At 34.7% G+C, this 17,540-nt stretch overlaps 1 protein-coding gene across 1 annotated transcript; it reads right to left on the bottom strand.

The window, feature by feature from the left end:
• Positions 1-67: 67 nt before the first annotated feature.
• LOC141338373 (transcriptional repressor p66-alpha-like) lies at positions 68-10,922 on the bottom strand. The gene is made up of 9 exons (XM_073843908.1): positions 10,800-10,922; positions 10,556-10,684; positions 10,397-10,468; positions 8,637-8,756; positions 8,359-8,532; positions 6,212-6,464; positions 5,713-6,128; positions 5,421-5,634; positions 68-1,905 (listed from the first exon to the last, which is right to left on the bottom strand). The coding sequence occupies exons 1-9, from the start codon at positions 10,848-10,850 to the stop codon at positions 1,772-1,774; spliced, it is 1,563 nt and encodes a 520-aa protein (XP_073700009.1). The 5' UTR covers positions 10,851-10,922; the 3' UTR covers positions 68-1,771.
• Positions 10,923-17,540: the final 6,618 nt, after the last annotated feature.

Here is a 17,540-nt window from a genome sequence, read left to right as displayed (position 1 = left end):
TTATCAATCCTCTAGCAATAGAGGAATGGAGAAACTCACTCAAAATACACCCACACAACAGACCAAACAGGTTAAAATTAGTTTTTATTATAATTATTAACTGATAGAGCAGAAACAGGTGAAAAAAAACTTTTTTTGTTTCATTTTTTTTACAATTCTTAAAAGAGATGCTCCACAATAAACGACGGCAGCATCCCAGGGGGAAATGGAATGGTGTTAGTTGTCAGCAGCAGGCAGTAGTCAGAACAGCAGTCAGAAACGGGGCCTCCACAGGCGTTCATGATCACTGAACGGATCATCTCGAGAAAAGGAAAAACAAATCGACCGAAGCAGAACTGACTCGACGTGTTCGCTGGACTGCGATGACTAAGGACCCGAGCTGTCGTATATAACATACATAACTGTTTAGCTAAAATAGCGAGCGCACTGCTAGCAAATCAAATCAGATGAAAGGAAAACAAGAGATGGTAAAAATAACACGACCACCACCAAACAGGTAGGACTCAATTTCATTAGCTAAGATTGTGTGCTACATTCAATAAGCAGTAATGCTTTCAACCAAAACATTTCCTTTAAGGAAAGATTAAGCCGTGGCTTAAGCGGCACGACTTCCAACAGGATCGAAAAATGGTAGACAGGACATGAATGAACTGCGCATTAGACGATTTAAACATCCTAAATGCAGTCCAATCTTAAACTCACAAGGCTTTGAAACTATCTGGGAAGGAGCTAATGAAATATCCTTCATCTAAAGTGACATTTATAAATAACACAACATCCGAATATTACCTAGATGCTGTTACGAGAAAGCCTAAGGGGAAGCACATCACAACGGTAACTAAAAGCATAACGTAATATGTCAATTGTTCCTGTAAATAAAAAAAAAAAGCTACTGTAAGGCTCATCTGATAAACAAATCGCTCAAACGTGAAGGTCTAAGTAGTAGTCCTGTTGCGGCTGCTGCTTTTTTTTGTTAGTTACGTCCATCTCTGTAACCATCCCTGATGCACAATTCTTGGTTAAATGTCTCTTATAAGCTTACAAAGAAAAAAAGAAACAACCCAAAGTATTCAAAAATACACACTACACCAGCAGATGTATAACCACCTCAACAGTATAACAATTCCTTAAACTTGGAGCCTTTAAAAAAGGCCATTTTGAAAAGGGTGGAATGAGTCCACAGTGAAGCTAAAAAAACAAAAAAGCAACGTATCGACATCAAATACACAAACATACACTCCCATATCTGTTCCAAGAGACGCTTGTGGGTCGGAAAAGTACTCTCGTAGCATGTAGATGGTCCACAAAAAAAGTCGTAAAAGAATCCCTGGCGTCACTCACAAACTCTACAGTCCTGTGTCCTCCACTTCCTGTGGGAAAAACTGTCCATAAGCCTCTAGAAACGCATTAGTTTGACATAATGGAGGCTGCGAATTGGGAGTTGTGGGTGATGTGTATTAGATCACTATAGCTCATTGGGTGTTGGAGGGATTTTTTAGATACAAAGGCCTGTAGAAAAGGTCCTTGCGTCTCCTTGATCAATGATCCCGGTACAGTTCTCCTCTAGGGCACTTGTTGGCCCATGGGGTCTTATTTTAGACTGTACAACTAAGGATTCTCGGAACAAAGGAGAGATAGAGAGAAAATATAATATTTGTTTCATTTTTATTATTGCTTAACGGCTGGTTTGTCTCATACTGATAACCGACCGATTGTCCAAAAAGACAGGATTATAACTATGAGAAATTTTCCGGCCGATTTCTTCAGGGCACTATTTCCATGTGTTCGCCGTTTGGGAAATGGAGCGGGAAGGGATCATGTCCAAGAGGTACTCTCGCTGACGGTCCACCGGAGACGACGTCCTGTGCACGGACAGACTGGGGTTGACATAAGCCATAGTGACACCTGTCGGGGGAAAATGTGAAGTGGTTAAGTGGTTATTTTGAAAGAACGGTCGAGTACATTTCTATAAGATCTGAAGAGTTTAAATACCCTGCATCGTATGTTAAATTAGCTGCCACTTGAAAAACAAGGTTGCAAAGTAACAGGGTTGCTAGTTTGATGTTTTACAGAGCAATTACTAGGCCTATGGCCACGGTCATGACACTACAAGTATTTTTTTTTTTTTTTAGAAAAACAAGGTTGCAAAGCAACAGGATTGATGGTAACAGGGTTGCCAGTTTGAATAGCCTGCATAAGTAAAATTTGCTGCACCTTCAAAAACAAGGTTGTAAAGTAACAGGGTTGCCAGTTCAAAAACAAGGTTGTAAAGTAACAGGGTTGCCAGTTTGATATTTTACTGAGCAATTACTAGCCCTGCAGCAATGATCATGACACAATAAGTGTTTTTTTTTGTTTTTGTTTAGAAAAAAAACAAGGTTGGAAAGCAACAGGGTTGCCAGTTTAATATTTCACCTAGCAATTACTAGGCCTATAGCAATGGTCATGATACTACAAGGTGCTTTTTAGAAAAACAAGGTTGCAAAGTAACAGGGTTGATGGTAACAGGGTTGCTAGTTTGATATTTCACCTAGCAATTACTAGGCCTACGGCAACGGTCATGACACTACAAGGTGTGTTGTTTTTTTGTTTTTTTTAGAAAAACAAGGTTGCACAGTAACAGGGTTGATGGTAACAGGGTTGCTAGTTTGATATTTCACCTAGCAATTACTAGGCCTACGGCAACGGTCATGACACTACAAGGTGTTTTTTTTTGTTTTTTTTTAGAAAAACAAGGTTGCAAAGTAACAGGGTTGCCAGTCATAGTTGTTGCCAGTTACAGAGAAATACTAGCCTTGCAGCAATGGTCATGACACTACAAGGTGTTTCTTTTTTGGAAAAAAGGTGCACAATTATTCGTTAAAAGGTCGCGATCTCGATTCGACCCCCCTCATGATCTTAATCCAGCATTTATACGATTCAGCCATTTTAATTTTATTTATATTTTACAAAACTTTTGCTAGCCTAATTACTGCACAGACTGCTGTGAGCTGATGCAGTGACAGGTTCGGCGTTCTCTCCAACATTACTTAACCATTTAAACTTCGTTGGTTTCCACTCACTTTCAAATGGTTTTGTTAAAGTAATCTCTGGTATTGTAGAATGCACGCTCAGCGCCGCAGACAGTTTCGCGCGGTCGTTAAAACAAAAAACCAAAAATAAAACCCGCATTCAAAAGCTATTTGCATTTAGGTAGCGACTCCCCAATGCGCGCAAATTAAGCTACATAAAATATCTAGGCTGTTATTAGTATGTGGGCTAGTATGTGTAGTTGTGTAGATAGCTCTGTATCATGCTTGGAAAATTTCGGTCTCGATTAGCACTTTGAATATTGAAAGAGTAGTACTTTGATCGTGCCAGATTTATGGACCAGCAGAGCAATGGATCCATATATGAGCATGACGATCCATTAACCCCTTAACTGTTACTCCCATTTTTGAACAGAGACGTGAAAATGTAGAATTGAATCTTAAATCTTTATAATCCATGGACAAGAACATTTAGTAATATGATTTTGATGTACATTTTCCATGTTAATGCAATGTCTGATTTTAAAATGGCATTCCAAAAGATGAATTTTGAAATTAAGTTTTCATCTGATAAATAATTTCTTATCATTTCTAAAGTGTAATAGGGAAAAAGGCAACAAGAAAGTCTGTTTGTGAAAAAGGTCAGAACTCCTGTTATGAAGTAGATTTTTGAGGTGCAATCTTGTCATAAATTAATCTATGAAACTCTTGTCATAATTTATTTTCCTACTTAATTTGTAACACAAAAATGTCAAATATCTATTTAGGAGCCTTAGACCTTTACCAACGATATATAGTTTGTCATGATTAGATTAGGATTTATTTGTAAAATGGTGAAGTAAACTTGGGCATCCCACAGAGTGGACGGTGACAGCCATAAAACGTTGATAGGCAAGTGTTTCTAGCTAAGAATCTTTAAATCGCTTTACTCTGACATAATACCTTTGTATGTTTATTTTGTAATGTTTAATGGTGATTTTTTTTTTACATTATTACATTATTTTTCATTACATTTCTTTACATTTAAAGCAAAGTTTATTTTGTCTTATTTCACTGCTATTTTACTGTTGTTTGATAACCTAATGTTCAGGAGTAAATCTTTAAAATAAAAAAGTTCTCCAGAATCGTGATCTTTATTCTGAGCAAAAAAAAATCGTGATTCTCATTTTATTCAGAATCGTGCAGCTCTATATTTCACCTAGCAATTACTAGGCCTATGGCAACGGTTATGGCAATACAAGGTTTTTTTGTTTTGTTTTTTTTAGAAAAACAAGGTTGCAAAGTAACAGGATTGATGGTAACAGGGTTGCCAGTTTGATATTTAGCCTTATGGCAATGGTCATGACAATACAATATTTCTTAGTTACCGAATTACAAAATTTACAAATACCCATTTACATAATCAGTTGTTTACCATGACAAAATCATGTCAACAGGGTTGAAGAATTTAAAATTTTCTGCTTCTGACATGCCTAATAATGCAAGCAAATATCTTATTATAGAAAATAAAAATTTACTTATTCTTTTAAAAGAAAGGATTGTGTCATATGACAGTTTTAATTAACAGAATACTAACAATAGTTTGATAATAGTTATAATGGTAACAGGGTTGATCATTTAGGATTGTCCACTACTTACACATCTAATATTGTAAGACTAATATTGTTTTTGATTAATTGACTTTGATTAATAGTACAGAATTTTAATTAGTGACAGTTATGAAGGTAACAGGGTGGACATTTGGTCATAAAAATACAAGAGACTTTTGCTTGATCATGAAAAGTGGAAAGGATGACGTTCTATGATGTTGATTAACTGAATAGTGCTACTTTTTAATAAATCAACAGCTATGATGGTAACAGGGTTAGCAATTTAAGACTGTCAGCTTCTTAAACACCTATAGTACAGTATAGTATTGTATTGTAGTGTAAAAAAAATAAAAGATATTTAATCATGACCGTTTTCTATAACTGGAATATTACATAATTTTTATAATGAATAGTTAAGATGTAACAGGGTTGTTAAATTTTCTCAGATACTTACACATCTAATATAAGAAAGGGTTGAAAGGTTTGAATAATCAAGTAGTATAGAATTTTAACAATCGACAGTTATGACATTAACAGGGTTGACCACATAAAACTGGCAATTGTGTGATGAAAATTATGAAGTTGGAACTGGTCAAAACTCAGTATTAACTAACATTTAAAAATTAATAATACTGGGTTTTTTGTTGATGCGTTTAGAAAAATGTGTTATACACATTAACAGGGGCTTTTGCCCCACTTTTGCCATTTGCAGTAAATCAGCTCCAAATACACTAAAAGATGTGTTGATACAGGAAAAGAGGAGACAGGAAGGGGCAGACTTTTTTTTGTAGGCATCATCTACCTGCAGTGCCGCTGTTCTGTTTCCTCCAGGTATTGGTGGTGGGGTTGCTGCTGCTGGTGCCCTTTTCCCCTGCCCTCACGGCATGCTTACCTGGCCTGCTGACCAGCGCGGCGGCCGTGACGGCGTTCTGGAGCTGGGAGGACGTGGTGAAGCTGTGGCTCACCCCGCGTGCACTCACTGCCTGCTGTATGCTACGGGACAGCTGGCCTGGAGTCTGTGGAGAAAAACAAGCTAGAGGTCAGAAAATGCCATACCTGGGACAAACAGCAGTCAGAACAGGAGTGTCCATTACCTGCTTGATGGTGGTGGTGTGGTACCGACCGACCGACGTGCCCCTGTTGCTCTGCTGGGACAGTGACGTGCTCACTTTATACTGTGGCGACACCAGCACATGATCGGATTTAATCACTGCCGAGGAAGACGATGAGGTGGTGGTGGTCTTGGAGACGGGCGAGGAGGCCTGCTGCAGTATGCGCTGCTCGATCTCTTGCTCCTGCTGCAGGGCTTTGACGAAGGCGGCCTTCAGGCGGCTGGTGTGCTCAGCCTTTAGTGCCTTCTTCTGTTTGGAGCTCATGCACTGCTCACACAGGATGGAGCCACTGCTCTTCTCATTCCTCCAGCGAGAGGTGAAGTCCGTCTGGCACTGGGCACAAGTGAAGGGCTCCTTGGGTGCCGGGGTGGATGCAGATTGTGTTGGTGGCTGCTTACCTTGAAAGTAAGCAAGCAAGCGAGTGAAGTTAGTATTGCAAAGTGTTCAATTTCGTAAAAGCACACTATTAGGGTTTACTCACTTTTCGCCAGTGTATCTAGCAGGTTTTGGACCACCATTTCCAGCCCAACCAGGTAGATGAACTCATTGTTTGCTGCCGAGGGCAGGAAATTGAGCTCTGGTGCTGGAGGTTTAGGTGGTGGGATCTCAAGGAGGGTTTTCTCCAACTGTTTCCGTAATGCAAGCTTGGCGGCGGCCTGCCGGCTGGCAGGAGACTCGTTGGCGTTGGTGCTGCTGCCCAGACCAGACTGAGAGCTCTTCAAACCGCTTGAGGCCTGGACATGGGAAAAATGATGCAAGTTTATAATAGCTTTAGTTTATAAACACAGTCAAATTTGATAATATGCAATATATCTTTCATATTACAAGCATTTTTATTTCATAAAACCTTTTGTTCATTGCTCACAGCAAACTATATTTAATTTTGTTAATTATAGAGAATGTATATTTAAAAACACACAATAGCAAAAATATCAACTTGTAAAGATATAACTTAAAGCTGTTTTAATCTCAAATGATGGTTTTTGAGGAGCCAAACAGTACTGAATTTTAAATAATCGATAGTCCTGATGGTAACAGGGTTGACAATTACTGATAAAACGAGAAAAACATTTTCGTGTTCATGAAGAGTTGAAAGTACAACGTCATGATGGTTTTTGAGGAGTCAAATAGTAATGAATTTTAATAAAAACGATAGTTATGACGGTAACCGTGTTGAAAATTAGTGATAAAACAAGAAGAAACATTAACTTGTTCGCAAAGAGTTGAAAGGACGATGTCACACAATGGTTTTTTTAGGAGTCAAATAGTACTGGATTTAAATAATCGATAGTTATGCTAGTAACAGGGTTGACAATTAGTGATAAAACGAGAAAAACATTTTCGTGTTCATGAAGAGTTGAAAGTACAACGTCATGATGGTTTTTGAGGAGTCAAATAGTAATGAATTTTAATAAAAACGATAGTTATGACGGTAACCGTGTTGAAAATTAGTGATAAAACAAGAAGAAACATTAACTTGTTCGCAAAGAGTTGAAAGGACGATGTCACACAATGGTTTTTTAGGAGTCAAATAGTACTGGATTTAAATAATCGATAGTTATGCTAGTAACAGGGTTGACAATTAGTGATAAAACGAGAAGAAACATTTACTTGTTTATGAAAAGTCGAATGTATGATTTCATGACTTTTGAGGACCCAAATTATACTGAATTTTAATAATCGATAATTGTGATGGTAACAGGATTGATAATTAGTGATAAAACGAGAAGAAACATTTACTTGTTCATAAACAGTTGAAAGGATGATGTCATATGATGGTTTTTGAGAAGTAAAATAGTACTGGATTTAAATAATCGATAGTTATGCTAGTAACAGGGTTGACAATTAGTGATAAAACGAGAAGAAACATTTACTTGTTTATGAAGAGTCGAAAGTATGATTTCGTTACAGTTTTTGAGGAGACAAATTGTACTGAATTTTAATAATCAATAATCAATAATTATGATGGTAACAGGGCTGACATTTAGTAATAAAACGAGAAGAAACATTTACTTGCTCATAAGGAGTTGAAAGGACAACATCATATGATGTTTTTTGAAGAGCCAAATAATACTGAATTTTAAAAATTGATAGTTATAATGGCAACAGGGTTGACAATTTAAGATCAGATTCTCACTTTACACATGTAATATATAAGAAAGTGCTTAAAGATTATAATACTAATATATAATAATATTATAATACTATAAATTGAATATTATTAAATGTATAAGAACTTAAATTAAGTATTATTAATATTATTTTAATACTAAAATAGCTAAATGACAAACTTTTTATAAATGTAAAACGACGTATAAAAAGTTATAAAAATTACAATATAAAATGTATAAAACTAAATATTGTATTATGTATTGATTTGATTATAAATACAAAAGATAAGTTATATTAGCTTTAATTGTATAACTACATTATAAAAAAAGAACTTTTAATACACTTATATAACAACGTTTATATATTAAAATGTGTGATACTAAATTTTCTAAATACTATATTATTTTTAAACATTTAGCATTATAAATACTTCTACTGCATCTACTAATACAAGTGTAATAAATATTGTATATATTAAAAATATAACATAATATATAGTAAGTAAATGACAGTAACCTGTGAGACCAGGACATTTGCGTTGGTTACATTGGCCACGCGGATCAGACCCTGCTGAATGATCCTCTGGCCCTGCACCTGTACGGTGGGAACGGAGGTACGCGCGCCCAGCAGCAGAGGAGGAGGACCCGAACCCGAGTGTTGTTGCTGCTGCTGCCGTAGGGTCGCGATCTGCTGTGGGGTCACAGCAATAGGCTATAACACACGAATGTCCGAAAAAAAATATTAATTTTAAAATTAAAATGTTTAAAGCTTAATCAAGTCATAGCAGTACACACCTGTGAGCCTCTGACTAAGGGTGGCATGACTACAGTATTATGGGAGCCGTGCTTGGAGACTTGCGCTCCACCTCGAACCAGAGGAGGAGGAATGACTGTCCCTGAGTTTCGGTTGGAGACCTGAAAAAAATAAAAAATAAAATAAAATATTGAAGTCTTAATAAGTCTTCAACTTTTAAAAACACATTGAGACCCTTGCAGGAACATGCAATAGACTTAACTGCACTGACCTTGAATAGTATTACTTTTGTAGTGATTTCGGATTTTTTTATTTGTTTATACTACCAAAAGTTTTCACACAAAACTGAATGACAAATGGAAAATATTTAGTTTATTATTTTAACTCAAAATAGCAGTAGTAATAATAACAATAATAATAGTAATTATTATTTAATAATATGCCTTTTTTTTGTTCGTAATACTGAAGGTTGTTATACAGGATTTTACTATCATTTTTTGTAAATCATATTTTAACTGGATTAAAATGCAAAATATTTAATTCGTTATTTTATATAATAATAATATTATTCATTTTGTCATTTATTATTTTTATTTGTTTATAATACCAAATGTTTTTACACAAACCCTGGATTAAAATATAAAATATTTCTTTATTTCATCATTTACCATAATAATAATAATCATATTTTTTCATTCATTGCTTGTTTTTAATTTGTTTAAAATAAAGTTTTTTTTAAACAAAACTGGACTAAAAATGCTATATATTATTTTTTAATTATATATTAAAATATAATTTGATAGTAGCAGTACCAGTACTATTAATAATAATAATAAATTATTATTATTATTATTATTATTCATTTAGTCAATCATTATTTCTATTTGTTTATAATCAAAAATGTTTATACACAAAACTGGATTAAAAATATAAAATATTCACAATTCTAATAATATTTTTTCATTCCTTGTTTGTTGTTTATTTGTTTATAATATTTTTTTAAACAAAACTTGACTAAAAATGCAAAATATTGTCTTTATAATTTTATCTCATAATAATAATAATAATAATATTTTATTAGTTCATAACATCAAAGGCTATTACACAAAACTGGCTTAAAAATGCAAAATATTTATATTAATATTTTCTTTATTATTTTATCTCATAATAGTAGTAGTAGTAATAATAATAATAATAATATTAGTATTAGTAATAATAACAACAACAACTAATTTTTAATCCTCGTTTCTGTTTTTCCATTTGTTCATAATACTAAAGGTTTTTATACAGGATTTCACTAAAGGCTTTTATAAATATTTTTAACTGGATTAAAATGCTAAATACTTTGTTATTTCATGTAATAATAATACAAATAATTATTATTATTATTATTTCTATTTTTTTCTTCTATTATTATTGTTATTATTATTCGTATTTATATTTACATCAGCAAAGGTTTTTACACAAGACCGAATTAAAATATATTTCTTAATTTTATCTCTTATTAATAATAATATTATTCATAATAATAATTCATTATTTTTGTTTTCATTTGTTCATATAACTAAAGGTTTTACTAAAGGCTTTTATACATTTTTAATTGGATTAAAATGCAATTTCATTTTAAAATATTAAAAAATTATTATTATTTGTTTTTTTATTTATAATACCAAAAGTTTTTACAAAAAAAATGGAAGCAAAATATCAACATGCACACATATACATATACATATATATATATATATATATATATAAACTACCTTTTTTTATGTTTAGTGTAGTTTGAGACATTTCCACTAACCTGTAGGGGTCCTTTCGTAGATGAGATGCTGCCCCTGACGAGAGGTGGTGGAGCAGCCACAGAATTGGTTGACTGCAAAACAGAAGAGGTCAACACCAGGTCAGTTTGAACCTCAACGTCATCTAACAACTCAACTGTTACGGCTGTTACGTTTTTTACCTTTTGCACAACATCTTTTTGGGTCTGACTCTGTCTGAGTTTCTTCAGCAGGACCAGTTTGGCCTCCTGCAGACGCAGTTCTTCCTGCAGCTGTTTGATGATGCGCTCCCGCTCAGCCGGGCTGCTTTTCTGCATGTGACATGGACAAGAAAAATCACGTTAGCAAACGGGACAAAACTTGACAAATCATCTTATGTCAAGTGCAGATGATGTGTAAATATAATGTCCTGTGAAGGCGCATTACCATTAGCATATCAGTATCAGTCTTCTTAAAATTGTAGCTGACCCCATTCATACAAGGACTAGAAGGCTCATTGTCCGACAGAACAATGACATCATCTGGCGTTGGAGGTCGCTCTTTCTTTATGTCACTGAAAGACACAGACAGATAGGAGAAAACATGAGGCAAGGCTAAAAACACTTTAAAATGCACTGTTTTTTTTAAATGGTGGAATACTTAGAATTGCATATTACTGATATTGCTTTAGCAGTATATAGTATGTACAGTATGGGAATTTTTCTGTATGAGTAAAATACCTGGATGACTAATTAGGTAGGTAATTTGCTAAAATACCAAATGTGAAGTACACAAAACACACTGCACTGGTTAATTTTAAAATCAAAACACTCTCTTGACTTATTCATAAATACTACCAAGTGCAAGCAAAAAAAAAAAAAAAAAAAAAACAACAACAACAAACACAACATGATTTTGATTATTATAATTATTATTAGGGCTGCACGATTTGGAGAAAAAATCTAATTGCGATTTTTCTGATCAAAATTGCGATTTGCGATTTAAAATGCGATTTACTACTATTTCATAAAAGAGCTACAGGTTTGATATGGTGGTTTTAACAGCACCAAAGAAAGACCAAGCATAATCACAAAGTATGCTACACTGTTCTACTGTTTATTTAAAACCTCTTAAACATTGTTGCCTTTTTTAAAATAAAGTTGTCAGTTATCATGACAAATTAAGAAAATAACTACAGTATCTTAAATAAAATAAAATTAAATTAACAATTAAAATTATATAATAAAATATTATTAAAATCTTAAACTTTTAGGAATCCAAACACACTGTAAACAATTTTACATCAGTAAAACACTGATGATAACCTACATTAAGAGACACTTTGTTGGGAAGTTAAGCCGCTGCTCCCGCTCATCTTTTCCAAATGGCGTTAACGTTATTTGCTCAGTACATGCAGTAGAGACCTGCACTCCTACGGGAGTATATAGCGGGACCCGACGCAACCGACTGCAGCGCGGGACAAAACTTGATGGACGAGTGCGGCTGTTCGGGACGCGGGAAAATAAAATGATTCGCGGGATCCCCGCAAAATAGAAATATCTAAAGAGCAAAATATTGTTATTCATCTATTGCACAAAAGCAGCAAGAACAACTAGTATACAACTTACAGCTATTATCAGGTGTTTAAGTTAGAATCAACTCACTGCTCAAACATTCTTGCACAGTGCTGAATATTGCGTGCTCGCGAATTAAAAAACACACGAAGTGTAGACATTGTGAAAGATTCATCGTGCATAATATTCATTGTGTTAGAGCTTTATGAGATCGCAAATGAAGTGAGATGTCAACTTTAGCTTTGTCTGCTTGCATTCTGCTCTGGATACACACAGTAGCTCATGCTTGCTCTTCTGTTAAGAATAACAGTGGTTTGTGAATGTTGATGCTTAGCCTATATAACAAATATTTTATCGGGGACGTTTATGCTGGGGTTTTGTGAAACTTACAAGATGTTACAAAACTGTTTCATGTAAATTCAATTGATGTACTGAAAAAAACTATATAGGTTACTTTTATGCGGGCAGGAGCGGGACAAAACATGAATGTCAAGGTAGGAACAGACCGAGATAAACATATTTCTGCGGAGGCGGGACTGAAAAATACGTCCAGTGCATGTCTCTACATGCAGTGTTAAAATGCCCCCTATTGGTTAAACTCTGCATCAAACGTAATATAAGCATGAAGACGTAATATGCACTTGAAGTGACCTGTCAAAAACGACTTATATGCTTGTTACCACATTTGATAATAAATCGAAATAATCGCAGCTCTTGCGATTTGAAAATCGCACCCTTTCAAATCGCGATTTCGGTTTAAAAACGATTAATCGTGCAGCCCTAATTATTATTATGATTTTTTTTTTAAATCACACTATCCAGGTTTTTTACACAACACTGGATAAAAAAAGCTAAATATCTCATTTTATAATAATAATAATAATAATAATAAAAGGATTGATCCAGACTTACTCAAATATGCTAAACATCTTATATGTCTTATGTTAAAAAAAAAAAAAAAAAATTATATATATATATATATATATATATATATATATTATTTTTTTGTACACAACACTGGATCAAAAATGCTAAATATATATAATAATAATAATAGTAATAATATTAATAATAATAACAAAAACAAAAAAGTGTTTATTATTATTATTATTATTATTATTATTATTATTATTATTATTATTATGTGTAATATTTCTTATTTGTATTTGTTATTATTTGTATTTTTGGTTCGTACTACCAAATATTATTATTATTATTATTATTATTATTATTATTAATAATAATAATAATAATAATAATTATTATTATTATTATTATTATTATTATTATTATTGTTTACTGTTATGTTTATTGTTTCTTAGTTGTTTTTTCTTTATTATTTGTATTTTTTATTATTATTGGTTCATACTACCTAAGGGTTTTACACTAATCTGTTTTATTAATTTTATATAATAACAATAATAATAATAATAATAATAATAAAGTAAATTATTTCTTTAACTTCTGATTTGTTTACACACCACTGAATCAAAAATTGCAAAGTCTTAATTAATAATAATAATAATAATAATAAATGTTTATTATTGTTTTTTGTTCAAACTACCAAATAATAATAATAATAATAATAATAATAATAATAATATTGTTTATTAACTTCTGACAAAAATTTAGGTATGAAAATATCTTCAATATTATATATTATAATATAACATTCTATAATAATAAAAATATTAAATATGGTTTATTATTAAGTTTAACATTTTTTATTATATGTATTTTTTTAAGTATTAAAAGTAATTTTATATATCATTATTTAATTATTATTATTATTATTTATTTAATCATTGTTTTTATATTGTTTATTAACATTACAATTTTTCTTTACGTATAATTTTTATTGCATTTTCCAAAACACCTACTGGACACAACATGCTGATTTAAACATGCAACAATATATTGCACTGATTATAATGTTTAGTGCCGTTTACCACTTACAATACAGCACACAAAAAAAAGCAGCATACAGTTCATACTAGAAAAAAAACGGCCAGTTGCTCCTCACCTACCGTTGCATTTTCTGCACTACCCACTAGAGGTCATCATAAGACCTCTGTTTGCATATTTCGCTATCAAACACCCAAAGAAGTTCAAGGAAGTCCCACAAGTAGAATCAGAAGGTCTCATAACACGAAAACAATTTTTTTTACGATCAGATTAGCTACATAACCCGCTCCAAACACAAATCAGCCTTAACAAGAGCAACACGAGAGCGGTGTCATGTTGACGTCTCTTAAGGACAGTAGCGCTGTACCCAGACTGCATCTACGGCCCCTCCTGAGGGACAGAGGAGAAGGAGGAGGGGGATGGGATGGCTAGTGGCCAGGCTATTGTGTGTACTCCGTCCTCAACTTTCACTGCAGACGGGTCGCTCGCATATCAACAAAGACACCCGCGTTCATGCTTCTACTCCGTCCGCTGGTGGGTGCGTGAGGGGAGTGTCAGAGAGGGCTACTGGGAAATCTGCAAGAGGCCTTTTGCTGCTTCTAGGATAAGGGTCACATACTAAATGCACTATCGCAATAACACACTTGTCAATAGTGAAACTAGCTTCGTGGGAGCAACTGTAGCAGCTACATTTTTTAAGACAATGCAAGTTGTGTTTGCCCACTGACAACAAAATAGTCGTTTTGGGTTGTTGTTAGGGCATTGCTAGATGGTTTCTAGGGTCTTCTGAGTGGATGAATATGGTTTATAAGTCTAAAGAGTTTTGTCACAAGTCCATAGATACGGCTAAAGATTTTTAATAGCATTTTTTTCCTACAATTTATCACCCGCCAAGATAAAAATATGTAAGAAGTAAAACTGGTTTAATAGTGTACACACCAAAAATTTTGTAGATTACAGAGTAGCTCCCGTTGAAAAATTTAAACTCGAGCAAAAATTCACATGTGTTGAACTTTGGCACGTTCAATTTCACACGTCTGGTTGTATCAGAAAAAGGAGGAAAACTAAATCTTTACTAGGGCTGTCACTTACGATTATTTTGGTAAGAGTAATCGGTCGATTGTCTTGAGAAGTAACATCAAACGAAAAGTCACACACTCATGTCTGCTCACTGACACAATGCTAGGGTGCTCAAAACAGTTGTTAATGCACTACAATGTGGTTGTTCTAAGTTGCTGTTAGGACACTGCTAGAGTTTTCTGAGTCTAAACAGTGTATTCCCATGTCTTCCAAGCCATACTGCTCCTTAGAAGTTCCAACAAACAAAATGTTTTCACCCACTAAGCTAAAATCATAATTCTGATTGCCTCAAGCAGTAAGTGTACACTCCCCAACAAGTGTGGCAACAAGATGAGATGAGGAAGAAGGGGCAGGTAAACACTCTGAAAGCACAACCCATTCAAGTAAATGGGCAGGAAGAAACGAGACATATCCCTGGACAGCACTTGAGAGTTTCCTTAAAAGCAAAGCGACCAATTAAACGCATCCGCCGAAACACAACAATCCCAAGTTTACAGGAACCACTAACAGCTAAACGCAGGCTCTTCTCGTGACGTGTGCAAACCAGAACTTCACCAGAATTGACTTCAGATCACTTCCTGTGTATTAACCAGCACCAACAAGATCACATGATGCAAGAATTTCCCTCTGGTCACATGACTCACACCCTCCCTTTTCTTTAACTGTTCCTGCCAGTGTGGAAACCATGGCAACGGCCGGCTCAAACCAGTTTGTGACATAGGCCTCGTTTTGCAAAGTCAGGCAGGGTTCAGGTGCGACGGAAAACGCTTTGGACTTCCATCTCTTTTTTTTTTTTTCCGAGCAGGGCAGAGTGTCACCCGAGGGGAGGCTGATGTGCTGAGCAAGCACATGTTCGAGTGTGGTCTTTGGGAGAAGTTGAGCGCACGACGGTCGTGTTTGTAGAGTGTGACATCTTTCAACTCAACTTTCTGCCCCTCCCCCATCCCGCATGGCATCAGGCCACCTCCTTTGTTCTTTATCATGAGCTCCACTCTGGTTCATCACTTCTGTTTGTCTTTTACATTAATCATGTATTCAACAAACAGGAACTGCCTTCCGTGTTTATCGTGCAATAAGTTTGACATTCAAATAAACGTTTCAGGGCTAAGTGTCATGATAGATAACCACCATTTGGAATATTTTTAGCATTTCAAGATCAATTTACAAGAATCATCAAATTAAAACTGCAAAGGTCTAAGCAAGTTTTATTTAGATGTACAGTTAAATCAAAATCTATTCAGACACCTTCAACCTTTCTCCCATTATCAGAGTTTAGAAAATGGTAATAAAATATGACAAGAATTCAGGAGTTAAAGTGCATCAGAACAAATTCACCTTGATAGAAAGGTATGAAATGGATTACAGTCAACCAAAAAATATTCAGACAACTGTTAGTATGACAATACTTACACAACTATCAATACTTTGTTGGCCAATTACCAAGCAATGTTTAATTTTGTTGGCCATTAAACGACTGGTGAAACATCGTGAAGAAAGGTCGGGCCTTTAGCTTATACCAGGGGCGGAGTGGCAATCGGGACGGCCGAAGGATTTACGGCCTGTTTACTTTTACTTTCGATTTTGCGATAACGCACACTCTGTGTAAAGGGAGCAGCACATCTTATAACGTTAATAGATATTTGTCAGTGAGTACAAGATTGCAGCAAGTCCTCCAGTCTATTTTTGTCATCTCTCTTTACTTTCGACCCGTGATCATTCAAATCTAAAGGTCATTGTACACTGAGTCCGATTTTCGTATACTTTTTTTTTTAGTTTTCTCATATTCGCCATCCTTATCAAAATGCTTATTATGGATGCGAAAATGCAGAAAATCAAACACGATCCAAATTTTTTTATGGCGGACGAAAGTTTCAGAGGCAGTGTGTAAACTCGATTAACATAACCTGCATTTTTTTTAACGTGCAAAAATGGCGGACGAAAATTTCGTACTCATGTGTGCAATGACATTAACTCCAGCAGCTGGTGTTGGATGCAGGGTTGCCAAGTCCGCGTTTTTCCCCACAGAATTGGTCTACTTTTAAACTGTTGCCATGGGTTGATTTCCCCCTGTTATTTAAAGGTTTTCAATATTGCAGAAATTAAATTTCAATAAAAAATAATTTGTGCTTTGTTCTACACTGTTAAGTAAGATCTTAAGGTTTTTTGTAAAATAAATATGTTGAGAATGCATTCTCCTCCATTTTCCTTGGGAACTAATGTGGCTGGAATCAAGTTTACACGACTGTGTTCTTTGGAAACCTCTCAGCAGTGAACTTCTACATTCCGATTGGTTGCCGCCGAGCCGCGTCATAGCTCATTACCATATAGTTGACCTGACTTCAACTCTCCCCGACGCCCACACCGCGCGTTCTCGCCGCTTCTCCGCCACTTTGACGCTCTCGTCGGCGACGGTGTGAACGCACAGTTAGTGTTGTAAAAATATCGATTTTGATGCGCTCAAATGTATGCCCTAGTATTCCCATTCACCGGCCACAAAACTAAATCATGGTCAATCTCAAAAACGGCTTGTTTGTCGTAATTATGCTTTTAGATATAAGTTTGTCTCGTTTACAGTAAAAAAAAAAAAAAAACAGCCCAGGTTGCATTTTGGCAATAGTTATCCTTTAAA

Source organism: Garra rufa, chromosome 7, assembly GCF_049309525.1.
Source record: "Garra rufa chromosome 7, GarRuf1.0, whole genome shotgun sequence".
Classification (NCBI taxonomy): domain Eukaryota; kingdom Metazoa; phylum Chordata; class Actinopteri; order Cypriniformes; family Cyprinidae; genus Garra; species Garra rufa.
The sequence above is the reverse complement of the archived record's forward strand: the minus strand, read 5'-3'. Positions and strand labels throughout refer to the sequence as shown.

Excerpts from the sequence above, each read along its gene's own strand:
- LOC141338373 (XM_073843908.1), bottom strand. The coding sequence starts at position 10,850 with ATGAATGGGGTCAGCTACAATTTTAAGAAGACTGATACTGATATGCTA. Across the intron at positions 8,533-8,636 it reads CCTTAGTCAGAGGCTCACAG|CAGATCGCGACCCTACGGCA; the intron begins GTGTGTACTGCT and ends GTGACCCCACAG. Across the intron at positions 6,465-8,358 it reads CAAATGTCCTGGTCTCACAG|GCCTCAAGCGGTTTGAAGAG; the intron begins GTTACTGTCATT and ends TCCCATGTCCAG.